This window comes from Lepidochelys olivacea, assembly GCF_965140295.1.
Source record: "Lepidochelys olivacea isolate rLepOli2 genome assembly, chromosome: 20".
Taxonomy (NCBI): domain Eukaryota; kingdom Metazoa; phylum Chordata; order Testudines; family Cheloniidae; genus Lepidochelys; species Lepidochelys olivacea.
The window spans coordinates 3,774,472-3,798,395 of NC_140430.1; the positions used below are offsets into that span (position 1 = coordinate 3,774,472).

The window sequence follows — 23,924 nt, forward strand, 5'->3', positions numbered from 1 at the left end:
GATCCGGGCCGCTCCACCTTAAGGGCTGGCGCCGTGGCTAAGCCCAGCCCGGTGCTTGCGGCGGGCGCCGGGGGCTGGCGCAGGAGCGGGACCCGGCGCGGCTCACACGGGCGAGGCGAGGCCGGACCAGCGGGAGCGTCTCCAGCAGCTGCGCCCCCAGCACCCGCCCCGCGCAGCCCGGGCTGCAGGCAGAGACCCAGCAGGGACCCCAGCGCCCCCCCATCCCAGCGACCCCCCCCGTGCCCGCCCAGCGCCCCCCCCATCCCAGCGACCCCCCCCGTGCCCGCCCAGCGCCCCCCCATCCCAGCGACCCCCCCCGTGCCCGCCCAGCGCCCCCCCATCCCAGCGCCAGCCCAGAATCCCCGGCCCTGCGCCCCCCGGCCCAGCGCCCCCCCCATTGCCAGCCCAGCCCCCCCCGGCCCAGCGCCCCCCCCCCATTGCCAGCCCAGCCCCCCCCGGCCCAGCGCCCAGCATGGCCGAGCCCAGCACGGAATGCAGCATCAAGGTGCTCTGCCGATTCCGGCCCCTGAACCAGGCGGAGATCCTGCGGGGGGACAAATTCATCCCCCTCTTCCAAGGGGACGACAGCGTCATCCTCGGGGTAAGTGCCCCCCCCCGCCGGTGCGGGCCCCCCCCCCCCAAACTCCCCTCCTCCCCGCTGCGGCATCGGCCCCGGGCTGCCCGGCCGGGGGGAAAGGGGCCCCCCGTGCCCAGCGCACAAAGAGCTGGGGGGTTGGGGGGGTCCCCCCAGCCCCCCCGAACTCTGCGGCTGCCGGGAGATGGGCTCCCAAGAGCGGGGGCGGGGGGGGGAGGCTGTATTGCGGATCCTCCATCCCAGCCGAGGCAACTGGGTGTGGCCAGCAGGGCTGGGCATTTGGCTACTGGTGTGTGACCCATAGAAAATCCCTGGCTTCCCTCCCCCCCGGGATGGGGACCCCCCCCCCTTTGCATGCAGACCCTCCAGCTGGCTCATTTCCCCTCCCCCACCATCTGTCCGTCTGTCCGTCTGTCTGTCCCTAGCCTGCAAAGCGGCCACCTCCCGCCCTCCCCCCCCCCCCCCCGACCTTGCGAGGGTGAAAGGTGAACGCCCCGCCCTGCTCGGACAGGCTCGGGGCCTGGCGATGCCAGCTTGCCCCGGTGCCCCTGCGGGGCGGGGGGGAGGAGCAGATGGTGCAGGTCCCGCCGTGGGCTGCAGGTTGTTTACTTCAAGGCATCCGCGCCCCCGACGCGCTCTCTCCGCAGCTGCCCGCCTGGCTGGGGGGTCGAGGAGCCTGGGGTCCCGGCCTCGGGGAGAGAGCGGGCGAGGGCAGGGCGCGGGGCCCCCGGGTGGGGTTGTCAAAATCAGCCCCTTGCTTTAGCCAAGAGCGAGGGTCGTGGGTGTAACCTGGGCTGACGCTCCAGCTGAGATGGGGGGGGCCCTTCGCGCCGGGGACCGAGATCAGGGGCCCCCGTCGCACCAGGCGCTCCAGAGACAGACCGTCCCTGCCTCCCAGAGCTCCCAGGCTAAGTAGACAAGAGGTTGAAAGGGAAACTGAGTCACCCAGCAGGGGAGGGGAACCCAGGGCCAGAGCCCAGCTGTCCTGTGTCCCAGTTAAGTGCTGTAGCCACTAGACCACGCTGCGTCCCCCGGTCTGGCTCTCTCGCACCCCAGCCCCCCCTTTGCCGTCTGACCGGGAGCTGGGGGGCATCTGTGCCAAGATGCCTGCACTTTTCTCCTCCCGGCCTAAAGGCCCTTTCCTGCCCGTCCACGCGCCCAGCAGCGATGCCACCCGCCGGACGCATGGCTCTGTCAGCCCTGCAGGCCCCCCCCCACATTGTGCCCGGCTCCAGACGACAACAGAACGGTCATTCCCCTCCCCCCATCTCCTGGTCTCCTTCCCGTCTGAGGCTGGGGAACGGCCGGGTGGGGTGGGGGGGTGGAGAGCCCGCCGGAGCCCAGGGAGCGCGCCGGGGGCTGCGCTGGCAGCCGGGGAGGGGAATCTCTCTCTGGGCAGGGATTAGGCCGCGGCTCCCGGATTAATGAGTTTGTCTGGTGACTAGCGGGATCCCTCTCCCGCCGCTCGCTGCTGGGTCGCACTTAGGGCCCCCAGGGGTTTGCATGGGGCCTGAGGAGGGGGCGGGGGGTTCAGGGAGGCCACCCCCGGGGCAGGAGCTGTGGGGCAGGAGGCTTTTGCGCCTGCAGGGGCAAGATTGTGGGCCGGGGGGAGCCGAGAGCCGGGGGGGGGTTGGGCACCCTGCCGCGTAGCCGTGACACAGCCCCTGTCACCGGAGCGTCTGAGCCTGGCCGTCTGTGGTGGCTTTATCCTCAGCAGCTCGCACGCTGGCAAAGCAGCCCTCGCAGGAGACCCTACAATAACAAACCCAGCCCTTCTGGGAGCCCCTGCGATAACAACCCAGCCTGTGTGAACAGGACAATCCAGCCCTCCCAACAAAAAGCCAGCCCCTGCAGGTGACCCTACAATAACAAGCCAGTGCAGGTACCTGGTGCAGGGGGCTGAGTGGATTCGTTATTATTTATTGAGCCCTGGCCAGGTGCATGATGGGAGTCAGTGCCAGGCTGGCAGCCCCCCCAATGTCCTGGCCGGTGTGGGTGCCCCCTAAAGGATGCATAAGGGACTAGCTGTTCCAGTGCTTTGGAGCTCGGCGCGGCGGGTTGGTGCTGAAGGTCGCAGGTTCTAGGCCCGGTTCCCCAGGTGGGCTGGGGGCGAGGAGGGGTCTGTGGCTTGCAGCCCAGGTGTTGGGCAGTTTGCAGAGCCCTGGCAGGGACGGGGCGCGCTGGCAGCTGCCAGCACCGGCCTGGGTTGAACCTTTCCCTTGCTTGTTGCGGTTCCGGAGCCGCTGGCTTTGGAGAGTCCTGGGGACCCTAGCTCTGGGGTATCGGGGCTGCAGGCGGACCAGTGAGTGGCACAAATACTCTGCTCCCCCTGCCCCCCTGTGGCATCGTGGGCGTAAGGGGTTTCTTAGCCATACGGGGGGGATAAGGAAGGGCCTGCGTAGGTCTGGGGGGGCCGGGCTCCAGGAGGAATGAATGCCTGGGGAGTGGGGGCCATGGGCTAGGCTGGGTGTTTGGAGAGGGCTCCTCCGTGGGGGCGGGTACGGCGCTGCTCTGTCTGTGCTGCATTCCAAGGGCACAAGTGGGATGAGTTTGCTGGGCCTTGGCCAAGTTCCCCATTCGGACGCGTCGCCGCTTCTCCTCTGGGCTTGGCTTTGTTGGCATCTCTGCCCCGGAGTGAGCCAGGCTACGGGAGAAAGGGGCATTGGCAGGAGAGTCCAGGGCTGGGCTAATGGGGCTGCGGGTTGGGAGTGAGGGGCACCGGTAGAGCTGGGGGGAGCCCAGGGCTGGGCTAACAGGGTGTCACGGAGTGTGGGGAAGTCAGGGCCCTGCACCCTCCACTTCCTGCCATTCACCGTGACTCTCAGCCAGTCAGTAAAACAGAAGGTTTATTAGATGACAGGAATGTGGTCCAAAACAGAGCTTGTAGGTACAGAAAACAGGTCCCCTCAGTCAGGTCCTTCTTGGGGGGTGGGGAGCCCAGACCCTGGTTCTGGGCCTCCCTCCGTTTCCCCAGCCAGCTCCAAACTGAAACCTCCTCCAGCCCCTCTTCTGGCCTTTGTCCCTTTCCCGGGCCAGGAGGCCACCTGATCTCTTTGTTCTCCAACCCCTTCAATTGGCACCTTGCAGGGGAGGGGCCCAGGCCATCAGTCCCCAGGAGACAGGGTGTCGGCCATTCTCTGCACAGACCCCTGCATACCGTTGCCCTCTAGGGCTCTGAAACAATCACACCCCCTTATCACCCCACCTAGATACTGAAGAAATGCCTAGGAGAAACCGAGGCACCCACACAGTATTCAGAGAGAACATTAAGAACAGTCCCTCTGCGGGTTAGGAGTGAAGGGCCCAGCTCTGGGCCTAGCTCCTGTATCGATAATGTCCCATGTCTCTCTTGAACTGGGGGTGGGGTCTGGCCCCTCCAAGAAGTTGGTCAGTCCCCTGGCTCTTCAGTCCCCAAACCCCCTCCCAGGGGTCCCAGCCCTGCCCCCCATGCCATCTGGGAAGCTGCTGTCCTGTCTTGGCAGACCTGGGCCTGGCCCGGGGCGTCTCCAGCACCTGGACAGCTCCCGGCGCGGGCCTGGCCTCTTTGGTGGGGGGAGGGGAGGAAGAGCCTCCCTGTTGGGCCTGGCAGTGGGAGAAGCACGAGTCAACTCAGCCTCACCCCCTCAGTGCCAGGGAGGGAGGGGGCCCAGAGCGAACTGGGGGGGGTGAGGGGGGTGAGGATTGGAGACACGTCTCCCGTGCCCACCCACTGGGGCCCAAGGGGGAACCTCTGTGATGGCTTCTCTATGGGAGAGCCCAGGGCTGGGCGGGCAGGGGGCTGCGGGTCGGGAGTGAGGGGCACCGGCAGAGCTGGGGGGGCAAGCTGGCACTGTGGTATTATTTCCTTGCTTTCCCGAGCACAAGAGGCCGGGCTGCGGGGGGGGGGGGCTCGGCCTGGGGGCCCACGGGGTGAACCCTCTGTATTGCGGGGATGGGGTGGCGCCAGCCTGGCGGGGGCTGGGGGTCTCTACCTGGGGACTGACCCACCCCGTTTGCTTCCCCCCAGGGCAAGCCCTACGTTTTCGACCGCGTCTTCCCCCCCAACACCACCCAGGAGCAGGTGTACCATGCCTGCGCCATGCAGATCGTCAAGGGTGAGCAGGGGAGGGGCTGGGGGCAGCCCAGCGCAGAGATTAGCAGTGGGGGGAGGACCGGGGGGGGCAGATCCAGGCTGCCGGGGGCGGTGGAGGGTGAGGAGGGGGCGGGGGGAAGGAGGGGGGCAAGGGGGAGGGGGCTCTCATTTACCCCTCTCTCTTGCAGATGTGCTGGCCGGGTATAATGGCACCATCTTCGCCTACGGGCAGACATCGTCGGGGAAGACCCACACCATGGAGGTGAGACAGGCGGGGCTGGGAGGGCAGGGTGATGCCCCCCCTCCGGGGTGAGGGGCTGGTGCTGCGGGTGTGGGGGGGGCTCAGTTAGCCCCTCGGCCTCTCCTAAAATCTGCTGGGAGGGAGGGAGGGGGCTGGAGCTGGGCCCCCTCCCCAGGGAGACTGGGCCCCACGGCTGACCCCCCCCTCCCCTTGCCCTCAGGGGAAGCTGCACGACCCCCAGCTGATGGGCATCATCCCGCGCATCGCCCGTGACATCTTCAACCACATCTACGCCATGGACGAGAACCTGGAGTTCCACATCAAGGTGAGCGGGGGCCGGGGGCAGGCTCTGGGGTCAGAGCTGTGGGGGAGGGGGTCCGGGGGGGCTCTGGGGTGGGAGTCATGGGGGATCAGAGCCATGGGGGGAGAGTGGGTGGGGGGCTCTGGGGGAATTTGAAGAGGGCCTCAGATCAGGGTGGGGGGCAGCACTGGTGATCTCTGGGGTGGAAGAGGATGGGGAGGTTTATGGGGACCTGCAGGGGGTGATCTGGGAGGCCCGGGGGGGGTTCCTATGGGCTCATTCCCCTCCCCACTCCCCCCCCCGCCCTGGTCTGTGCTCACGTGGCTCCATCTTGGTCTTTCTCAGGTTTCCTACTTTGAAATTTACCTGGACAAAATTCGGGACCTGCTGGATGGTGAGTGACGCCCCCCCCAGGAGAGCCGGGGCAGACACAGACGGGGCTGCCCCCTGGGGGGCTCAAGAAGTGGGGTGCAGAGGGGGCTGCTACTGCTGCTTCCTGAATGGCTGAGCTGGGGGAGCTGGTCAGGGGGTGCTGCTGGGGGCCCCATGTGATCCCCAACCCCCTCTGCCCGGGGGGCCCCTCTCCGGTCCCCCCAGCCCCAGGCCCTCCCCCCATTCCAGCTTGGGCCTTTCTTTCCCCAGTGACCAAGACCAACCTGTCGGTGCATGAGGACAAGAACCGGGTGCCCTACGTCAAGGTGAGGGGGGGAGGGAGGTCCCCTCGTGTGGGGAAGCAGGTGGGGGGCTGTGGAGGGGCGGGGAAGGGGACTGAGGGAGCAGCCAGAGGGTTGGAAGAGAATCCCCTGCTGCATGGAGGAAGCCGGGGGGTGGGGGAGCAGAGCAGGGGACCCCTGTGGGGTGGGGTGAGCAGCCCCCAGTGTGAGGTGGGGAGGTAGGGGCCTGATGGGGGTGAGGAGGGGCTGTGAGGGAGGGCCGTCCTGAGGGGTTGGGGGGGTGAGGAGCCCCCTGTGCGAAGCTGTGAGGGTGGGGACTGGGGGGGTGAGGGCCCCCCGTGTGAGGCTTGGGGGGAGGGCTGCCCTGAGGGAGGCTGTGGGGGGAGAGGGCCCCCCCACCTGAGCCTGACCCTCCCCGCTCCCCCGGCAGGGCTGCACTGAGCGCTTTGTCTCCAGCCCGGAGGAGATCCTGGATGTGATCGACGAGGGCAAATCCAACCGGCACGTGGCCGTCACCAGTGAGCAGCTGGGGCACCGGCGGGGGGGTGTCCAGTCCCGGTGTCCCCATCAGCACCGGTCCCCAGGGCTGGGGAGTGGGGGGGCTGGGCGAGCGGATGGGGGCTGGGGCCCTGCTGACTCGAGGCTGGACAATGGCTGGACACTGTGCCCGGGGCGGGGGCTCTGTGCCCAGGGGAGACAGGGGGGCTCTGTGCCCACGGGGGGCCAGTGCCGGCAGGCCTCCCACCCCTGCGTCTCCCCCCAGACATGAACGAGCACAGTTCCCGCAGCCACAGCATCTTCCTCATCAACATCAAGCAGGAGAACATGGAGACGGAGCAGAAGCTCAGCGGGAAGCTCTACCTGGTGGACCTGGCTGGCAGCGAGAAGGTGCCAAGGCCGGGGGGCGGGTGGCGGGGGCAGGGAGGGGCAGAGTGTCCGGGGGCGGGAGGGGCTCGGACATCCCCCACCCAGCTTCGGAATCTCTGCCCGGACACCTGGGTCCCGGGCGAGAAGGCCCTGCCCCCACGGGGGTCTTGGCTCATCCCTGCAGCCGAGACCCCATGTGCGCCATGGCTCCCCGCCTCTGGGAGGGCGACGTCCTGTGGTGGGATGGGAGCCCCCCCCCCCACTCCCCGCAACCGACACCCGCTCTGCCGACAGGTCAGCAAGACGGGGGCTGAAGGGGCCGTGCTGGACGAGGCCAAGAACATCAACAAGTCGCTGTCGGCCCTGGGCAACGTCATCTCGGCCCTGGCGGAGGGGACGGTGAGAGATGCCCCCTCCCCGCTGGGCCCCCCCCAGGGCTCCTCGGGGTGGGGATCCTCCTGCCCCCCACCCCAGAGCTGGAGTTCAGGGTCTCCCTCTCCGGTCCAACCCCAACAGGCTCCCCCTCTTTCTCCCCGCCTCCTCTGGGGGACCTGAGCCTGGCTACCTCTTGTGCCCAGGGCACCCATCCTTCCCCCCAGCCCCTCTGTGTCCCAGGGCGCCACTCCCACCCCAGGGTGCCACTCCCATAGCCCTCCTCTGCCCTGGGCATCCCTCCCCGCTAGGGCACCCGTCCCTCCCCCCCAGCCCCTCTGTGCCCCAGGGTGCCCCTCCCATCCCAGGGCACCCTCCCATAACCCCCCTCTGCACCCCTGCTGCCCTGAGGTGCCCCCATGATGCTTCCAGGGTGACCCAAGGTGTCAGGGGCGAATCACTCCCACTGCTCACAGCCTGAGAGTGGCTGTGCCCACTGGGGGAGACCTGCCCAGGCCTGCCGGTCGCTGGTGACCCACACGCCCGGCTGGGGGCTCTGCAGGCTGGCGAGTCCCACGGCCACCGGGAGATGGGTCTCCCGATCTCTGCAGCAACGCCCCCCAGCTTTCCGCCTTCCCTGCCGTTCAGCCCCTGTCCCCCCAGGAGGCCAAGCCCAGTGCTGGGTCTCTGGTAAAACCAAAGTGGGAATTTTCTGTCACTATTTTGTATGAATCCTGGGCGTGCTTCAGTTTCCCTCCCCCCGCCCCCCCAACCTGGGCAGCCATGCCTTGGAGGGGAAACAGGAGCACATCGGGGTCAAAAAAACTGTTACCGACTCTTCCCGCTTCGTCCCAGCACCGCCCCCCCCATAACTCCCCTCCTGCGCCCCTTACAGAAGAGCTACGTGCCCTACCGGGACAGCAAGATGACGCGGATCCTGCAGGACTCGCTGGGCGGGAACTGCCGCACGACCATGTTCATCTGCTGCTCACCCTCCAGCTACAACGACGCCGAGACCAAGTCCACCCTCATGTTCGGCCAACGGTACAGGAACCTCGCCAGCGGCCCTGGCCACCTGCTACCCCGGGGGCGGCGTCCCGCTGGCAGGGTCCGCAGGCCCCTCCCTGTGCTGTCCCCCGCTGCCCCCGGGGGTCTCCCTGCTTGCTGGGCCCGCAGGCCTCCTCCCCGTGGGGCCACCCGCTGCCCTCCTGCTACCCCTGGTGCGACTCCCCCACCCACCTGTGTGTGCTGGGCTCTGGCACTGTGAATCACCGTGGCCCCCCACCTGGAAGGGAGCCTGGAGTGGCCCTAAATCTGCTCAGGAGCTGCCGGGGCAGGGGCCGGGAGAGGCTGAGGGCCGGGCTGGGGTTGCTTGGTTCCCCACGTCGGGGTGTTCCGGATTCAGGGAGCGGGCAGAGCCGGGGTTGGGGTCAGAGAACCAAAGGGGGGCGCTAGGAGGAGTTCAGGGGAAACCCCAGCTGGAGGGATAATTGCGGCCGGGGGATCGACTCCCCAGGGGGCTCTGGCCCCGGGAGGCAGCGCTGGAGAAAGGAGAGTTGGGGGCAGGGCTGTTTTGTGGGCCCCATATGAAAGGGCCGCCCCTGCCTCCCCTCCAGGGCCAAGACCATCAAGAACACCGCATCGGTGAACCTGGAGCTGACGGCTGAGCAGTGGAAGAAGAAGTATGAGAAGGAGAAGGAGAAGAACAAGACGATGAAGGAGACGATCGGGAAGCTGGAGGCTGAGCTGAGCCGCTGGAGGAATGGTGAGGCCGGGCCGGGGAACCCAGGCGTCCGGGTGGGGAGGGGGAGAGCTCACTCAGCCGCTGGAGGAATGGTGAGGCTGGGCCGGGGAACCCAGGCGTCCGGGTGGGGATGGGGAGAGCTCACTCAGCCACTGGAGGAATGGTGAGGCCGGGCCGGGGAACCCAGGCGTCCGGGTGGGGAGGGGGAGAGCTCACTCAGCCACTGGAGGAATGGTGAGGCGGGGCCGGGGAACCCAGGCATCCGGGTGGGGAGGGGGAGCTGACCCTGCTGCTGGAGGAACGGTGAGGCCCAGTTGGGGGACCCAGGCATCCGGGTGGGGAGGGGAGCTCACCCTGTTCTGTGGGGGAGGGAGCTTCGTTCTCCAGGGCTGAGTTTCTGGCTGTCCCTGGGAGCTGGTGGGTGGGTGGGTGGGGGGTCCCCTGTTTCGGTTCCATGGGGTTACCCTGCCCCCCCCCCCGCACGCCCCCAGGGGAGAATGTGCCAGAGACGGAGCAGCTGGGCGAGGAGGAGAAGCCGGCGCCCGACACCTGTGACGAGACGCCCGTCAACGACAACGCCTCGTCCATCGTCATCCGCATCTCCGAGGAGGAACGGCGCAAGTACGAGGAGGAGATCCGCAAACTGTACAAGCAGCTTGACGACAAGGTCAGCCGGGACTCCCCCGCCCCCCCCCAGTGCCCGCTGCCCCCCCCCAGTGCCCGCTGCCCCCCCCCAGTGCCCGCTGCCCCCCCCCAGTGCCCGCTGCCCCCCCCGTGCCCGCTGCCCCTCCCGTGCCCCCTCCCCTCCTGCAGCCCCCGCCCACGCAGGGAGATGCCAGGGCGCACACAGACCCCTGGGTGCACTGGGCCCCCCCGGCCTCCCACTGCAGGCTTTCCAAGACCCAGACCTCTCTGGGCGCAGCACCCCGCCCCGCGAACCTGCCAGCCAGTACAGGCCAGAGAGCCCGCCCGACACCTCATGTTTCCAGCCCCTTCTCTGCCCTCTGAGCCCAGGGGTGCCGCGCAGCAGATCGGGGGGCGCCCGTGGGGCGGGTGGCTCTGACCCTCCTTCCCCCCCCCCCCCAGGACGACGAGATCAACCAGCAGAGCCAGCTGATGGAGAAGCTCTCGCAGCAGATGCTGGAGCAGGAGGAGGTGAGAGCCCGGGCGGGGGGCGGAGAGCGGGATGGGGGCTGGACCCCAGGGGAGCCCCCTCTTCTCCTGGCGGGGGCTCCCTGCCTGACCGGCTGTGCCCCGCCCCCAGCTGCTGGTGTCGACGCGGGGGGACAACGAGAAGGTGCAGCGGGAGCTGGGCCGGCTGCAGGTGGAGAACGACTCGGCCAAGGAGGAGGTGCGCGAGGTGCTGCAGGCTCTGGAGGAGCTGGCCCTCAACTACGACCAGAAGGCCCAGGAGGCCGAGGAGAAGGGGCAGCAGAACCAGCTGCTGGTGGACGAGCTGTCCCAGAAAGTGGTGAGCTGGGGGGGGGGGCGCTAAGGGCATCGAGCTGGGGGGGGGCCCTGATCCGGGGCCTGATCCAGGGCTAACCCGCGCTCCCCCGGCAGAGCACCCTGCTGGCCCTGGAGACGGAGCTGCAACGCCTGCAGGAGTTCGGCACCCGCCAGCGCAAGCGTGTGGCCGAGGTGCTCAACGGGCTCATGAAGGACCTGAGCGAGTTCAGCGTCATCGTGGGCAACGGGGAGATCAAGCTGGTGAGAGGGGGCGGGGGTGGGGAGGGGCAGGATTGAGCAGGGAGGGAGGGTGAAGGAGGGCTGGACTGGTGGGGTGGGACAGGCAAAGGGTGGCTCCCAGCTCCCCCCGCCCCCCAGCCAGTGGAGGTCAGTGGGGAAGGGGGATGGGATGGGATGGAGGGGGCAGAGGGCAGCTCTCAGTGGGGTGGGGGACGGGGTGGGGGGACAGGAGGGACATGGGTGGGTGGGGGAGGGGGTGGCTCTCAGCGGGGTGCGGGGAGGGGCACAGGGGGGGTAGAGGGACGGGGTGGAGGGAGGGGGAGGGGGCGGCTCTCAGCGGGGTGCGGGGAGGGGGACAAGGTATGGGGAGGGGGATGGGGGCAGGGCTGGCTCTCAGCGGGGTGGGGGTCGGGGCACGGGGGAGGGTAGGGGAATGGCGTGGGGGGGGGGCCGGGGGCGGCTCTCAGGGGGGTGCAGGGAGGGGGCCGGGGTGGGGGGCCGGGGTGGGGGGACAGGAGGGACATGGGTGGGTAGGGGAGGGGGTGGCTCTCAGCGGGGTGCGGGGAGGGGCACGGGGGGTAGGGGGACGGGGGGGAGGGGGCGGCTCTCAGCGGGGTGCGGGGAGGGGGACAAGGTATGGGGAGGGGGAGGGGGGCAGGGCTGGCTCTCAGCGGGGTGGGGGTGGGGGCACGGGGGAGGGTAGGGGAACGGCGTGGAGGGGGGTGCGGGGAGGGGGCCGGGGGCGGCTCTCAGCTCCCTGCCCCCCCAGCCGGTGGAGATCAGCGGGGCCATCGAGGAGGAGTTCACGGTCGCCCGGCTCTACATCAGCAAGATCAAGGCGGAGGTGAAGGGGGTGGTGAAGCGATGCCGCCAGCTGGAGGCGCTGCAGGTCGAGTGCCAGCGGAAGATGGCCGTGACGGGCCGGGAGCTGGCCGCCTGCCAGCTGCTCATCTCCCAGGTGCGGGGCGGGAGCTGCGGGATGGCAGAATGGGGGTGGTGCCCTGCTGGGGGGCGGGGGTAGGGGCCGTGGGCTGGGCCCTGAGCAGGGTCTGGGTGTGATGGGGTCGGGGCTGAGGGCGGGTGTGATGGGGCCGGGGGCGGGTGTGATGAGGCCCTGGGGCTGGGGCCAGGTGTGATGGGGCTGTGGCTGTGGGTGCGTGGGGTGGGGCCGGGACCATGGGGCTGGGTGTGAGGGGGCCGTGGGACTGAGGGCGGGTGCGATGGGGCCGTGGGGCTGGGTGTGATGGGACCAGGGTGGGTGTGATGGGACCAGGGTCGTGGGGCCGTGGGGCCGTGGGGCTGGGTGTGAGGGGGCCGTGGGGCTGGGTGTGAGGGGGCCGTGGGGCTGAGGGCGGGTGCGATGGGGCCGTGGGGCCGGATGTGATGGGACCAAGGCGGGTATGATGGGACCAGGGTCGTGGGGCCGCGGGGCTGAGGGCGGGTGTGATGGGGCTGAGGGCGGGTGTGATGGGGCTGAGGGCGGGTGTGATGGGGCCGCGGGGCCGTGGGGCTGGGTGTGATGGGGCCGTGGGGCTGGGTGTGATGGGGCCGTGGGGCTGAGGGCGGGTGTGATGGGGCCGGGTGTGAGGGGGCCGTGGGGCTGAGGGCAGGTGCGATGGGGCCGTGGGGCTGGGTGTGAGGGGGCTGTGGGGCTAAGGGCGGGTGTGAGGGGGCCGTGGGGCTGGGTGTGAGGGGGCCGTGCCGTGGGGCCGGATGTGATGGGACCAGGGCGGGTGCGATGGGGCCGTGGGGCCGGATGTGATGGGACCAAGGCGGGTATGATGGGGCCGCGGGGCCCCCCGCGAGCTCAGGGCCCCCCGCGAGCTCAGGGCCCCCCGGCTCCCCCGCAGCACGAGGCCAAGATCCGGTCGCTGAGCGAGTATATGCATAGTGTGGAGCTGAAGAAGCGGCACCTGGAGGAGTCGTACGACACGCTGAGCGAGGAGCTGGCCAAGCTGCAGGCCCAAGGTGCGTGTGGGGGTCCCGCCCCGCCTGGGCAGGGGGCTGTGGGGCGGGTGCCGGGGTCCCCCTAACCCTCTGCTCCTGGCCCTGCAGAGACCGTGCACGAGGCGGGCCGGAAGGACCAGGAGCAGGACCTGGTCCAGGACGCCGACGAGGTCAAGGTGTGTGGGGCGGGCAGAGCCGGAGCTCTCGGGGGGTGGCCTCTGCTGGGGGGATGGCAGGGGGCTCTGTGCCGGGGAAGGGGCTCCCTTCCTCCCGCCTGCCTTCGCCCCTCATCCTTCCCCAGAGGAGCAGAATATCGGGGTGGGGGGGCGGGGCGGTGAGGAATCTGGGGCCCCTGGCTGGGGGGGAATGGGGAGCCCTGTGGGGGGGAAAGCTAGGGCCCGCTCGGCGGGGCGGTGAGGAATCTGGGGCCCCTGGCTGGGGGGGAATGGGGAGCCCTGTGGGGGGGAAAGCTAGGGCCCGCTCGGCGGGGCGGTGAGGAATCTGGGGCCCCTGGCTGGGGGGGAATGGGGAGCCCTGTGGGGGGGAAAGCTAGGGCCCGCTCGGCGGGGCAGTGAGGAATCTGGGGCCCCTGGCTGGGGGGGAATGGGGAGCCCTGTGGGGGGGAAAGCTAGGGCCCGCTCGGCGGGGCGGTGAGGAATCTGGGGCCCCTGGCTGGGGGGGAATGGGGAGCCCTGTGGGGGGGAAAGCTAGGGCCCGCTCGGCAGGGCGGTGAGGAATCTGGGGCCCCTGGCTGGGGGGGAATGGGGAGCCCTGTGGGGGGGAAAGCTAGGGCCCGCTCAGCGGGGCGGTGAGGAATCTGGGGCCCCTGGCTGGGGGGGAATGGGGAGCCCTGTGGGGGGGAAAGCTAGGGCCCGCTCGGCGGGGCGGGGGCAGCGAGCCTGGTTAGGCAGTCTAGGACCCCCAGTCGGGGGGGCCCCAAGGGCGGGCTGGGGGGCCCGGTGCGGGGGATATGGGGCCCCAGGACAGGATGGGGCGGCCCTCGGAGCAGGGTGGGGAGCCCCGTGGGGGAGTCGGGGGCCCCTGGGGTGGGTTGGGGGGGGCTGCGGGGCCCCCGGCAGGGCCCGGCGCTAACCCTGGCCCTTGTGGTGCAGCTGGAAGGGCACCGCGAGGCCCACCACAAGCAGCTGGCCCGGCTGCGGGACGAGATCAACGAGAAGCAGAAGGTCATCGACGAGCTGACGGAGTGAGTGGCCCCCTCCGGCCTCCAGACAGCCCGCGGGGGCGGGGTGGGGGGCGTCCCGGACGGGCAGGGGCTCAGCACCGAGGGGGGCCGGAGGGGGGCCCCGGCACTGACCGCGTCTGCCTCTGTCCCGCCGCAGCCTGAACCAGAAGCTGCAGGTGGAGCTGGAGCAGCTCCGGGCCGACTACGAGAAACTCAAGAGCGAGGAGCAGGAGAAAACCACCAAACTGCAGGAGCTGACGTGAGCCCCGCCCGCCCCCCCCCCAGCCCCCGCGACCCCCCCCCCACTCCTGGAACTGAGACCCCCGCTCCCCCCGGGCCGGGGCTGGGTCCCGGTCCCGCTCTCCCCAGGACCAGGGCTCAGATTCCACCCCACGTGGGGCCAATTTGGCCCCCCAGTCCCAGGACCAGCTCCACCCTCTAGGGTCGCCCCCTCCCCCCAGCCCCGGGGTGGAATGTGGGGCCTGACCCCCCGTCTCCTCTGCCCCCTCTCCCCAGATTTCTGTACGAGCGCCACGAGCAGTCGAAGCAGGATCTCAAGGGGCTGGAGGAGACTGTCGTAAGTATTGGGGAGCTCCCCGGAGCTGGGGGGTGGGAAGGGCCGGTGTGGGGGGAACCTATCCTGACCTTAGCTCTGTCCGTCCGTCTCTGCCCCAGGCCCGGGAGCTCCAGACCCTTCACAACCTGCGCAAGCTTTTCGTTCAAGACGTCACGACTCGAGTCAAGAAAGTGAGTGGAGTCCAGCCTGGCTGAGGCCTGACCCTGGCCCCGCGCCCCCAGCCCGGCCCTGCGCCCCCAGCCGGTGCCAGGCCCCCCGGCCCCAGTCCTGCCCTGTCTCTGTCCCCCAAGCCAGTGCCAGTCCTGCCCTAACCCCCGAAGCCGGTGCCAGGCCCCCCGGCCCCAGTCCTGCCCTGCCCCAACCTTCCTGGGCCGGTGCCAATCCTGGCTTCCCCAGCCCTGTGCCCCACTGAACCAGTACCAGCCCCTCCCTCCCCCACAGAGCACCCCCCTGCCAGCTGGGTGGCTGTGGCCATGCTTCACCCCGGTACCCCCTTCCCTGTGCCCCCCAGAGCGCAGAGATGGAACCCGAGGACAGTGGGGGGGCCCATTCTCAGAAGCAGAAGATTTCCTTTCTTGAGAACAACCTGGAGCAGCTTACAAAGGTTCACAAACAGGTAGGGGGAGGGGCCGAGCGCCTGCGGGGGGGCAGCCGGAGCGGGAGTGGGGGGCTGGAACAAAGCCAGCATGGAGAGGTGGGGAGGGCTCAGCCGGAACTGGCTGGGGTGGGGGGCACTCGCTGTGAGTGGGGTGCCCGGGGGCACCGAGTGGGTTGTGCAGACCGGCAGCGGATGTGCCCTCTGCCCTGGGGGTACCCTCTGTGCCACTGTCTGGCACTGGGCGGGCCCGTTGGGGGGCTGGAGGGAGGTCACAGGACCCCACCCCCCCATTGGCATCGTCTGTTTTTATTTTCTGATCCATGTGTGTTGTGCACTGCTCACGAACCTCCATGCCTGTCCTGAGCCCGGAGCCCCCCTCCTCTGCTGCCCAGCTTGGGCTGACCCCCCAAATCCATGCCACCGCCCCCCAACAGTGCTGCCAGTGCCCTGACCCCATCTAGTGCCATCTGCAGCGGTCTCCTCTGGGGCACCCCCCACCCTGGGGCCTTAGAGTGACCGTCACCATGGCACCTGGGCTGAGAACGCCAGACTCATCACACCTGTCATGCATTCGGCACCGGGGGGGCTGAGTCTGCTCTTCCCGCCTCCCCTGCTCTGGGGCGGAGGAGGTGCCCCACTGGGGAGATCAGGCAACACTCCCCACCTTGTTCCCCTATGAGCGGCCCCTCCCCAGTGGTGGGGGGCAGGGGGACTGTCTGGCACATGCTGCGTGGTGGGGCAGAGCCTGGGCCGGCTGGTACTGGGGTGCAGGGGGGCGGAGCCTGGGGAGTGCATCCCAGAGCGGGGAGCGCGAATGTGGGCTTTGGCCGTGCTTTCCCCCGCACCCCCTCCCAGCTCTGCCTTGACCCCCACCCCTGTCAGCCCCTGCCTAGGCCTCTCCCTCCCCCTGTCAAGCCCCCTCCTTCCCCCACACCCCATCTGGCCCTGCCTAGCCCCCCTTCTTTGCCCCCCACCCCTGACTTGTGCCCGTCTCCATCCATTCTCAGTGTCTCTCCAGCTCCCCCTCCCCTTGCGCCTTGGCGTCCCGTTCCCCCCACATCCCTGCGCTGGGGGTGGGGGGGGTGGGGGTGTCAGGCTGCTGCTGCACAGCAGGGGGTGCCTTCCTGTGCCCCCCGAGGGGCTGAGTCCCGGGGCGGGGGGGTAGCATAGCGCCATGGGGGAGAGGGGATGCAGCCACTTGCCCAGGCTGGGCATAACCTGGCTGCTTCCCCTGCCCCGAGCTGTGGCCCTGCCCACGGAGCCCTTCCCAGTCTCCTGCCCGATGCCCTGGGGCCCATGGGAGGCAGATGGGGTCAGGGGGCTGCCCCAGGTGCCGCGCGGTGTTGAGTCACTGCTCTGTGTCCCCTTTCGCTGCCTTTCCCTAGCTGGATCTCTGGGTCTCCAAGGTACCGTACCCCCCCCAAGCCTGCTCTCTCGCCGGGCAGGCAGGGCCAGGGCGGGCAGGAAATGTTTGGAGAGCTCACTCGAGGGTTCAGATGCGGCCCCTCCCTCCCGAAAACCTCCCCTCTCCCAGCTGCAGTTGGGACAGTCTCTCTGTGCCAGGGACAGTGCCCGTCAGGAGCCTGGGCACTTTCCCTCCCCTGGCAGCATCCCTGAGTGCCCCTTTCTCCCTGTTCCCTAGGAGGCAGGGGGCTTGGGCAGCACCCGGGATGGGCCATGCAGGATAGGGAGGGTCTGTGCCCCCCTCCCCATGGGCACCCCTCAGGCAGGCCGGGCTGGGCCCTCAGAATGGAGAGGTGAATGGTGGTGTCCCTCAGGGGTCTGTATTGGGACCAGTCCTATTCAACGTTATTCATAAATGATCTGGGAAAAGGGGTAAACAGCGAGGTGGCAAAATTTGCAGATACAAAACTACTCAAGACAGTTAAGTCCTAGGCAGATGGCGAAGAGCTACAAAGGGATCTCTCAGACCTGGGTGGCTGGGCAACAAAATGGCAGATGAAATTCGGTGTTGATAAATGCAAAGTAACGCACGTTGGAAAATGTAATCCCAACTATACCTATAAAATGATGGGGTCTAAATTAGCTGTTAAGAAAGAGATCTTGGAGTCACTGTGGATAGTTCTCTGAAAACAGCCACACAACGTGCAGTCAAAAAAGCAAACAGGATGTCGGGCATCATTAAGAAAGGGATAGATAATAAAACAGAAAATATCATGTTGCCTCGTTATAAATCCATGGTACGTCCACACCTTGAATACTGCGTGCAGATGTGGTCACCCCATCTCAAAACAGATGTACTGAAATTGGAAAAGGTTCAGAAAAGGGCAACGGAAATGATTAGGGGTATGGAATGGCTTCCGTATGAGAAGAGATTAATAAGACTGGGACTTTTCAGCTTGGAAAAGAGATGACTAAGGGGGGATGTGATAGAGGTCTATAAATCATGACTGGTGTGGAGAAAGTAAATCAGGAAGTGTTATTTACTCCTTCCGATAAACACAGGAACTAGCGGGTCACCAAATGAACTTTATAGACAGTAGGTTTAAAACAAACACAAGGAAGTATTTCTTCACACAGCGCACAGTCAAACTGTGGAACTCCTTGCTAGAGGATGTTGTGAAGGCCAAGACTATAACATGGTTCAAAAAAGAACTAGAGAAGTTCCTGGAGGATAGGTCCATTAATGGCTATTAGCCAGGATCGGCAGGGATAGCGCCACTTGCCTCTGTTTGCCAGAAGCTGGGAATGGGCAGCAGGGGATGGATCACTTGATGATTCCCTGTGCTGTTCATTCCCTTTGGGGCACCTGGCACTGGCCACTGTTGGGAGACAGGATACGGGGCTAGGTGGTCTGACCTCGTACGGCCATTCTTATGGTCTTACGTTCTCTGCTGTGTGATCTCAAACATTTTCTTGCCCGCCCCTCGCCCACGGCGGCTGTGCCAGACGGCGACCGTCCCTCTCCATCCCGCGCAGCTTGCCTCCCGCTTCCACGCTCCCCTCTGCCACGCGCTCTGCTTCTGCTCTGCCCCACCGCTACTGCCTGCATGCCACACGCCTGGCGGCACGGCCTGCCTGGGGCTGGGGGCTTGTGCCTGGCAGAGCTGGGGGGTGTGGGGTCAGCCTGGAGATGGTAGGCACCTGCCCCCCACCTCCCTGTGGGGCCCCCCCAGCTGCCCTGCAGCTCTCCAGCCTTTCAGCCAACGTGTGCCCTGCGCCATGCAGCCTCAAGCCTGGCTCCACATAAGGAGGCAGGAGAGGGGGGCAAGGAAAGGGGCACGAATTTGACCAAGTCTCCATGGGCACTGGAGAGAGAGCACCAATGGGGAGGCACCCCAGGCTCCTAGATAGGGGGCATGACCCCTGTGCCCTGCCCCATACTGGCCCCCCTCGCCCCAGGGGTCCCGAACTCAATATGCTAGTAGGGCTGAAAGAAGGATGGCAGGTTGCTGGAGCCACCAGCCCTCTACAAGGCCCCCACCCTAGGGCCACCGGTCCCACCACAGCCCTCTGCGTGGGAATCCCTGTTCCCCATCACTCCCTGGTGCAAGTGATGTAGCACGGGATTAATTGATCTGTGGAACTGCCTGCCACAGGCGGGCGCTGAGGCTGAGAGCTTAGAGGGCTTCAGACCTGGGAGCAGGGGGTGTATGAGCATATCCCAGAGATGGAGTGAGAGGGGCTGCAACCCCCCCCAGCCCCAAACTGATGGGGTGGGGGTCTTGCCCCAGGGCGGGTGACCCCTTAGCCCGCTGCTGGGGCACGGGGGTGCTGGCTCCTTTCCCTGAAGCAGGCCACTGGCCCTGGGGCAGGACGGGTGCAGGAGATGGGGCGAGATGTGCTGCGGCTCCCTACGTAGGGCCGGGGGGGGAGGGCTCAGGGGGTCTTGTCTTGCCTCCGCGGACACCCCCTTGTCTCTCCGGTGCCCCCAGCTGGTTCGTGACAATGCAGATCTGCGTTGTGAGCTTCCTAAGCTGGAGAAGCGGCTTCGGGCTACGGCTGAGCGAGTTAAGGCCCTGGAGGGTGCACTGAGGGAGGCCAAGGAGGGGGCCATGAAGGACAAGCGGCGTTACCAGCAGGAGGTGGACCGCATCAAGGAGGCCGTGCGCTACAAGAATTCCACCAAGCGCACCCACTCGGCGCAGATCGGTGAGCGCCCATCCGGGGGCCGGGCAGTGGGGTCCCCGCCCCGTGTCCTACAGGAGCGGGCGCTGCCAGCGTCAGGGCCGCCGACCCCCCACGCCCACGGGGGGCTTGGCGACTCCTGGGGCATTGGCCTTCTCCATGGGGAGTGGTCCTGTGGGCAGGGGAGGGCATGAGGGGTGGGCACCGCCGGACCCTCAAGCCAGCATGGTGTGAGCCGAGGGTGTAACCCGCCCCCACCTCCCCTGTTCTTTGGGGGCTTTGCCCTCCCCCCAGCCTGCCCCGCTGCCTGCACAGCTGGGGGGTTCCCAAGAGCCCTGATTCAGTGGCGGTTTCTCCCTTTCAGCCAAGCCGGTGCGGCCGGGGCACTACCCGGTCTCGCCCACCAACCCCTACGGCGCCCGCAACTCCGACAGCGTCAGCTACACCAACAGCCTCTTCCAGAACTACCAGGCAGCCTACGGGCAGGGCTCCGCCCCAGACGCCTAGTGAGTGCCAGGGATGGGGGGGGGGACCTCCGGCAGAGGGGCTGCCACGCATGTGGGGCCCGGGGCTGCCGGTCCCAGGGCCGTGGCCCCCTGCGAGCGGCTGTCCGTGCTGCGGTTCTGACGGCTCTGTCTGTCTGGGTCTCCCCTTGCTCAGTTTTGCCAACACCTCGTCCAGCAGCGGCACGGGCTCCTCCAGCGGCCCCCTGGCCCCCTACCAGAAGCTGAGCGTGGATAACGGTGAGAGGGGCCCAGCCTGCGTGGGGTGGGGGGCGCCGGGGGAGAAGGGCAAATCCTGACGGGGGGGAGCCGGGAGCACGGAGCCTTCGGATGTGTCGGCTTCAGCTGGGCTGGACGGCCGGGTGGAGGCTGCTGCCGGGGAGCGGGCAGCTGAGGCTGGGGAGGGCCGGGGCCGGAGGTGGCCATCTGCTGGGGACCAGAACTTGCAGCCCATCAGAGATCTGCTGATAGCCAGGGCCCGTCCTGGGAGAGCACCCCAGGGCCCCTACCCTCAGGGACTGGCAGGGCAGGGGATGCAGGAGCTGGCTGCCAGGATGGTGCGGGGGCTGGGCCTCCCCCTGACACTGCACTTTCCTTTCCGTATCTTCCGGGCTGCAGGGAACGCCACAGACATCAACGATAACAGGTGAGGCCAGGGGCTCCCGCGGAGGGAGGGGGGTGCTGGGGTGTGGCTCCGGGGGAGGCCAGCAAAACACAGGGTGGGGTTGGAACCGGGCATCCCCCAGCCAAGGGGTGTCACAGGGAGGGCGTCGTCCATGCCCGACAGCCCTGGGTTCAGGCCGTCTGCCCCGGGTTGGAGCAGCCAGGCTCTGGTCTGGGAAGGGGGTTGGCACTAGGGGGAGGGGCCTCCCGGGGCACAGCTGGGGGGGGGGGCAGAGCTGAGCCCTCTCTCTGCCCGCAGAAGTGAGCTGCCCTGCAGCTGCCAGGCTGACGAACAAGCTAAGCTGTTCCCACTCCACCAGGAGACAGCAGCCAGCTAATAGCGCAGCTGGTGAGTGCCCTGCTCTGCCAGGTACCGCCCTGCCCTGCGGGCCTCTGCCCCTGCATCTGCCCTGCCGGGTACTGCCCCATGAGCCTCTGCCCCTGCCCTGCTCTGCTGGGTACCACCCTGGCCACAGGCCTCTGCCCCTGCACCCTCCGCCCTGCCAGGGACCGCCCTGCCCCATGGGCCTCTGCCCCTGCCCCCCACCCGCCCTGCTGAGGGCTGCCCTGCACCATGGGCCTCTGCCCCTGCACCCTCCACCCTGCCAGGGACCGCCCTGCCCCATGGGCCTCTGCCCCTGCACCCTCCGCCCTGCCAGGGACCGCCCTGCCCCATGGGCCTCTGCCCCTGCCCCCCACCCGCCCTGCTGAGGGCTGCCCTGCACCATGGGCCTCTGCCCCTGTCCCTCCCTGCCCTGCTGGGGACTGCCCTGCCCCATGGGCCTCTGCCCCTGCACCCTCCGCCCTGCCCTGAGGGCCTCTGCCCCTGCACTTCTCCCCCCGTTAGGGACTCCTTGCTATCTGCACCCTCCCGGAGAACAACCCCCATTGCACCTGCCCCCCACCCTCCTGCAGTCGCACTGTTGCTGCCCCCCCAATGCCTTTCAGTATCACGTGCACCACCTTCCTAGAGCCCCCCAGTGTCACACTGGCACTGCCTTGCCAGCTCCCCAGTATCGCGCTTGCACCCTTGGGTGCCTTCCCCTGCTGCCTCCCACATTAACCCTCCTCCATTGTGTGTCGCCCTGGGGGTTCTACCGTGAAAACTGCTGGGGGGGGGTAGCCCCTCCTCCTCCTGCCCCCAGGTCAAGCCAGGACCCCTGCCCGGCACAGCGCTGGTGGGTGAGCAAAGCTTGCCCCGGGGCAGGTCCCTGCTGTCCGGGGCGGCTTGAGATCTCACCCCATCCCCTCTTCTCTTGTAGTTTCTAACTGAGCTGGAGGCCTCTGCTCAGCATGCTGCTCTCTGGCTTCCCGGGCCTCTCTACTAACCCCCGTCTGTCCGTCCGCGCGTCTGACTGTCCTGCTCTCTCGTCTCCTGTGTCGTTTCCCAGCTGCTGCGCTCGCTCTCTCGCGCTCTCTCTGTCCTTGCAAGCTCGTTGATGTCGTAGCTCGCCCGTCGGGTCTGGGCCCGGCCTGCCTGGGGGCTGGTGCTCTGCCCGGGCTCGGCCTAGGAGCTGGTGCGGTGGCCCCTCCGGCCCAGCCCCGACCCACCTTGATTTTAAAATGCCTTAAGCAGACGCCACGAGGAATGTCTGGCATCGAACCCAGGCCCCAGGACGAGTGCCCTCCACCCCACCCCCCCGCGCACCAGCTCCTCTGCACCCCATGGAGAGGGGGGTATTAGCCATTTCACCCCACATCCCTTCATCCCCCTCCTAGCCCTGCGGGTCCCAGAGCCCATGGCACCCCCAGGCGCTGCCCTTCCGCTGCTGTACTGGGACCTGCTGAGGCAGAGGTGTCCCCAGCAGGGGGCGCCCTATGCATAGCCAGCAGCAGGGGCGCATTGCCAGGCCCGGGGAGCCTGCTTTCTCATCTCAAGGGGTGAGCCCCCCCCCAGCCTGCCATGCCGCTGGGGTGGAAGAGGCCCTGCAGCGTGGCCAGGTCAGTGCCTCAGGCTCGTCCCTCTGTCCCCCCAATGACAGTGCTCCCACCCCCCTTGCTGCACCCCAAGCTGCCAGCACTGCCCCAGCCCAGCCTGGCATCTGGACTTGGCGCTGCAGCGGCTGCCGAGTGGCCGTCTGTCCCTTCCACCGCAGCCGTGCTGGGGAGACAGCTGCTCCCCGGCCTCGCCCAGCATCAGACAAACCCCTGGAGAGCCCTTGTCCCCCGGGCAGGCTCAACAGAGATGCCGGGGAGCCCCAGCTCTCGTCCTGTGAGGGGTCCCTCCTGGGCAGGGCTCAGGGATCTGTACCTGGGCTGCAGTCTGCATCCTGCCCCCAGGAAGGGTCCCACCTCCCGGCACAGTCTGAGCTGGGCTCCTTCCTCCTCTGGGAGCCTATGTGCCCCTCAGCCTCACTCACCAGGCTACTGAGCCAGGAGGGGGTGGGGGTGCACACTGCTCGTCTCCTCTGGGTGCCTTCCAGAGAGAGGGGGGCTCCCGTAAGAGCTAGCAGGTGGGGTGCTTTGGGGGCAGAGATGCTGTGCTATAAAATGGGGGGATACTGCCAATGTTGTGAAAACTACTTGTGTGGCTTTGCCCCTCCCCACGATGCCCATTATACAGCTTAGCCTATGGGGCCCGGGCATCCTGCACGGTGCTGTTCTGGACAAACCAAAGCTGCTAAACCCACGTTGGTGTCTTTTTTTCTGTGTCACGGAGTAGCTGGGCTGGAGGGCAGCCGCCTCTAGCTTGCGTATGTGTGTCCCCAAGGGAAGCACGCAGACCACCTCCCCTGCTCCCCTCTTCTCCCATCGCCACAGCTGATATGCCCAGAGCAGAGCGGGCCGGGCGCACCCTCAGCCCTACGTCGGGGTCACTCTGCCCCGCTCCTGAGAGGCAGGAACACGCAGGCCCTGCCCACCCGCACCCCCCGTCTGCTCACCTCACACCAAAATGTTGCATGTTGGAGTAAAAAGTGTTTGTTTAAAAAAATCAATCAATAAAGAGATGAGAATGAGCGAGCGCCCTGGTGTCTGTGTGTGTGTGGGGGGGGAGCAGTGGGCATGAGACAGAAGCAAGAAACTTGTGGGCAGGCAACGTCCTTTGGTCTCGTGTTTGTGCAGCACTGTACACAGCGGCATGGTTCACAACGGGGGCTCCTACATCAGGCAGGGATGGGAATAACCTTCGCTAGCCCATGGGCCTGTTATCCTGCCTTGGCCTGGGAGGTGAGAACAAGCTGGACATGGGACTTTTGAGAATTGAAGAGTAGGGAAATATAACATCTCTCCCTCCATCCTAGTGTTGGGCATGCAAGCTTTCTCCTGAAGGTGGTATGGTGGGCAGGGAAGAAACCTGCTGCCCAGAAAAGCCAACCCTCGGCAGGCCAAAGCTAGGACAGAACTGACCTTCTGCTCCTCGACTGGCCCTGAGTCTGGCTCCTCCCAACCCACCATTTACAGCTATTTCGCTTTGTACGTCAAAGAACCTCAGAGCCAGCCGCAGCCTCCCAGGGCAGGAGCAACCCTCGCGTGCTGTAGAAGGGATGTTAGCCTGGCTCTGAGCACAACCCCTCCTGCCAGTTTTGTGCCCTGGGAGTGATGCCAACCCACAGCCCACATCTGTCTGCCCATGACCAGCCCACGGAATCATCCCTGAGCTCAGGTTTCTAATCCCCATGCAAGGCTGTGGCTGCGCACAGGGGTGGATGTGCCCAAGAGAACCCCCAAGCCTGGTTTGCAGCAGAGGAGGGATGAAGGGGAAGCTGAGGGCAGGGATGAAGTGACTGTGTGGTGGCTGGGGGACTGCCCCTTGGGGCGTGATGCTGTGCCGGGCATCAAGGGGATGTCCGGGAGCGGGAATGAGATCA

The 23,924-nt window shown here is 67.4% G+C and overlaps 1 protein-coding gene across 2 annotated transcripts; it reads left to right on the plus strand.

Moving 5' to 3' along the window:
- The first annotated feature begins 452 nt into the window (after positions 1-452).
- Positions 453-23,077, plus strand: KIF5A (kinesin family member 5A). 2 transcript variants are annotated; one of them, XM_084610014.1, is made up of 29 exons: positions 453-601; positions 4,602-4,689; positions 4,856-4,929; positions 5,129-5,233; positions 5,555-5,603; positions 5,852-5,907; positions 6,314-6,401; positions 6,647-6,771; positions 7,045-7,149; positions 8,018-8,166; positions 8,739-8,887; positions 9,358-9,533; positions 9,953-10,021; positions 10,131-10,337; positions 10,430-10,576; positions 11,325-11,513; positions 12,406-12,523; positions 12,611-12,678; positions 13,615-13,706; positions 13,843-13,944; positions 14,202-14,262; positions 14,361-14,432; positions 14,774-14,878; positions 18,757-18,973; positions 19,314-19,455; positions 19,610-19,692; positions 20,071-20,098; positions 20,375-20,464; positions 21,378-23,077. In XM_084610014.1, exons 1-28 carry the CDS (start codon positions 473-475, stop codon positions 20,451-20,453), a joined length of 3,072 nt encoding a protein of 1,023 aa, XP_084466140.1. In that variant the 5' UTR covers positions 453-472; the 3' UTR covers positions 20,454-20,464; positions 21,378-23,077. The 2 variants fall into 2 exon arrangements, with proteins under 2 accessions (XP_084466140.1, XP_084466141.1); XM_084610015.1 differs by lacking the exon at positions 13,843-13,944.
- Positions 23,078-23,924: the final 847 nt, after the last annotated feature.

What these genes read in the sequence shown, in the direction of transcription:
- KIF5A (XM_084610014.1), top strand. Translation starts at nt 473, where the DNA reads ATGGCCGAGCCCAGCACGGAATGCAGCATCAAGGTGCTCTGCCGATTC. An exon ending in CCGGCACGTGGCCGTCACCA is followed by an intron (nt 6,402 to 6,646) that starts GTGAGCAGCTGG and finishes GTCTCCCCCCAG; the next exon opens with ACATGAACGAGCACAGTTCC. An exon ending in GCAACGGGGAGATCAAGCTG is followed by an intron (nt 10,577 to 11,324) that starts GTGAGAGGGGGC and finishes CTGCCCCCCCAG; the next exon opens with CCGGTGGAGATCAGCGGGGC.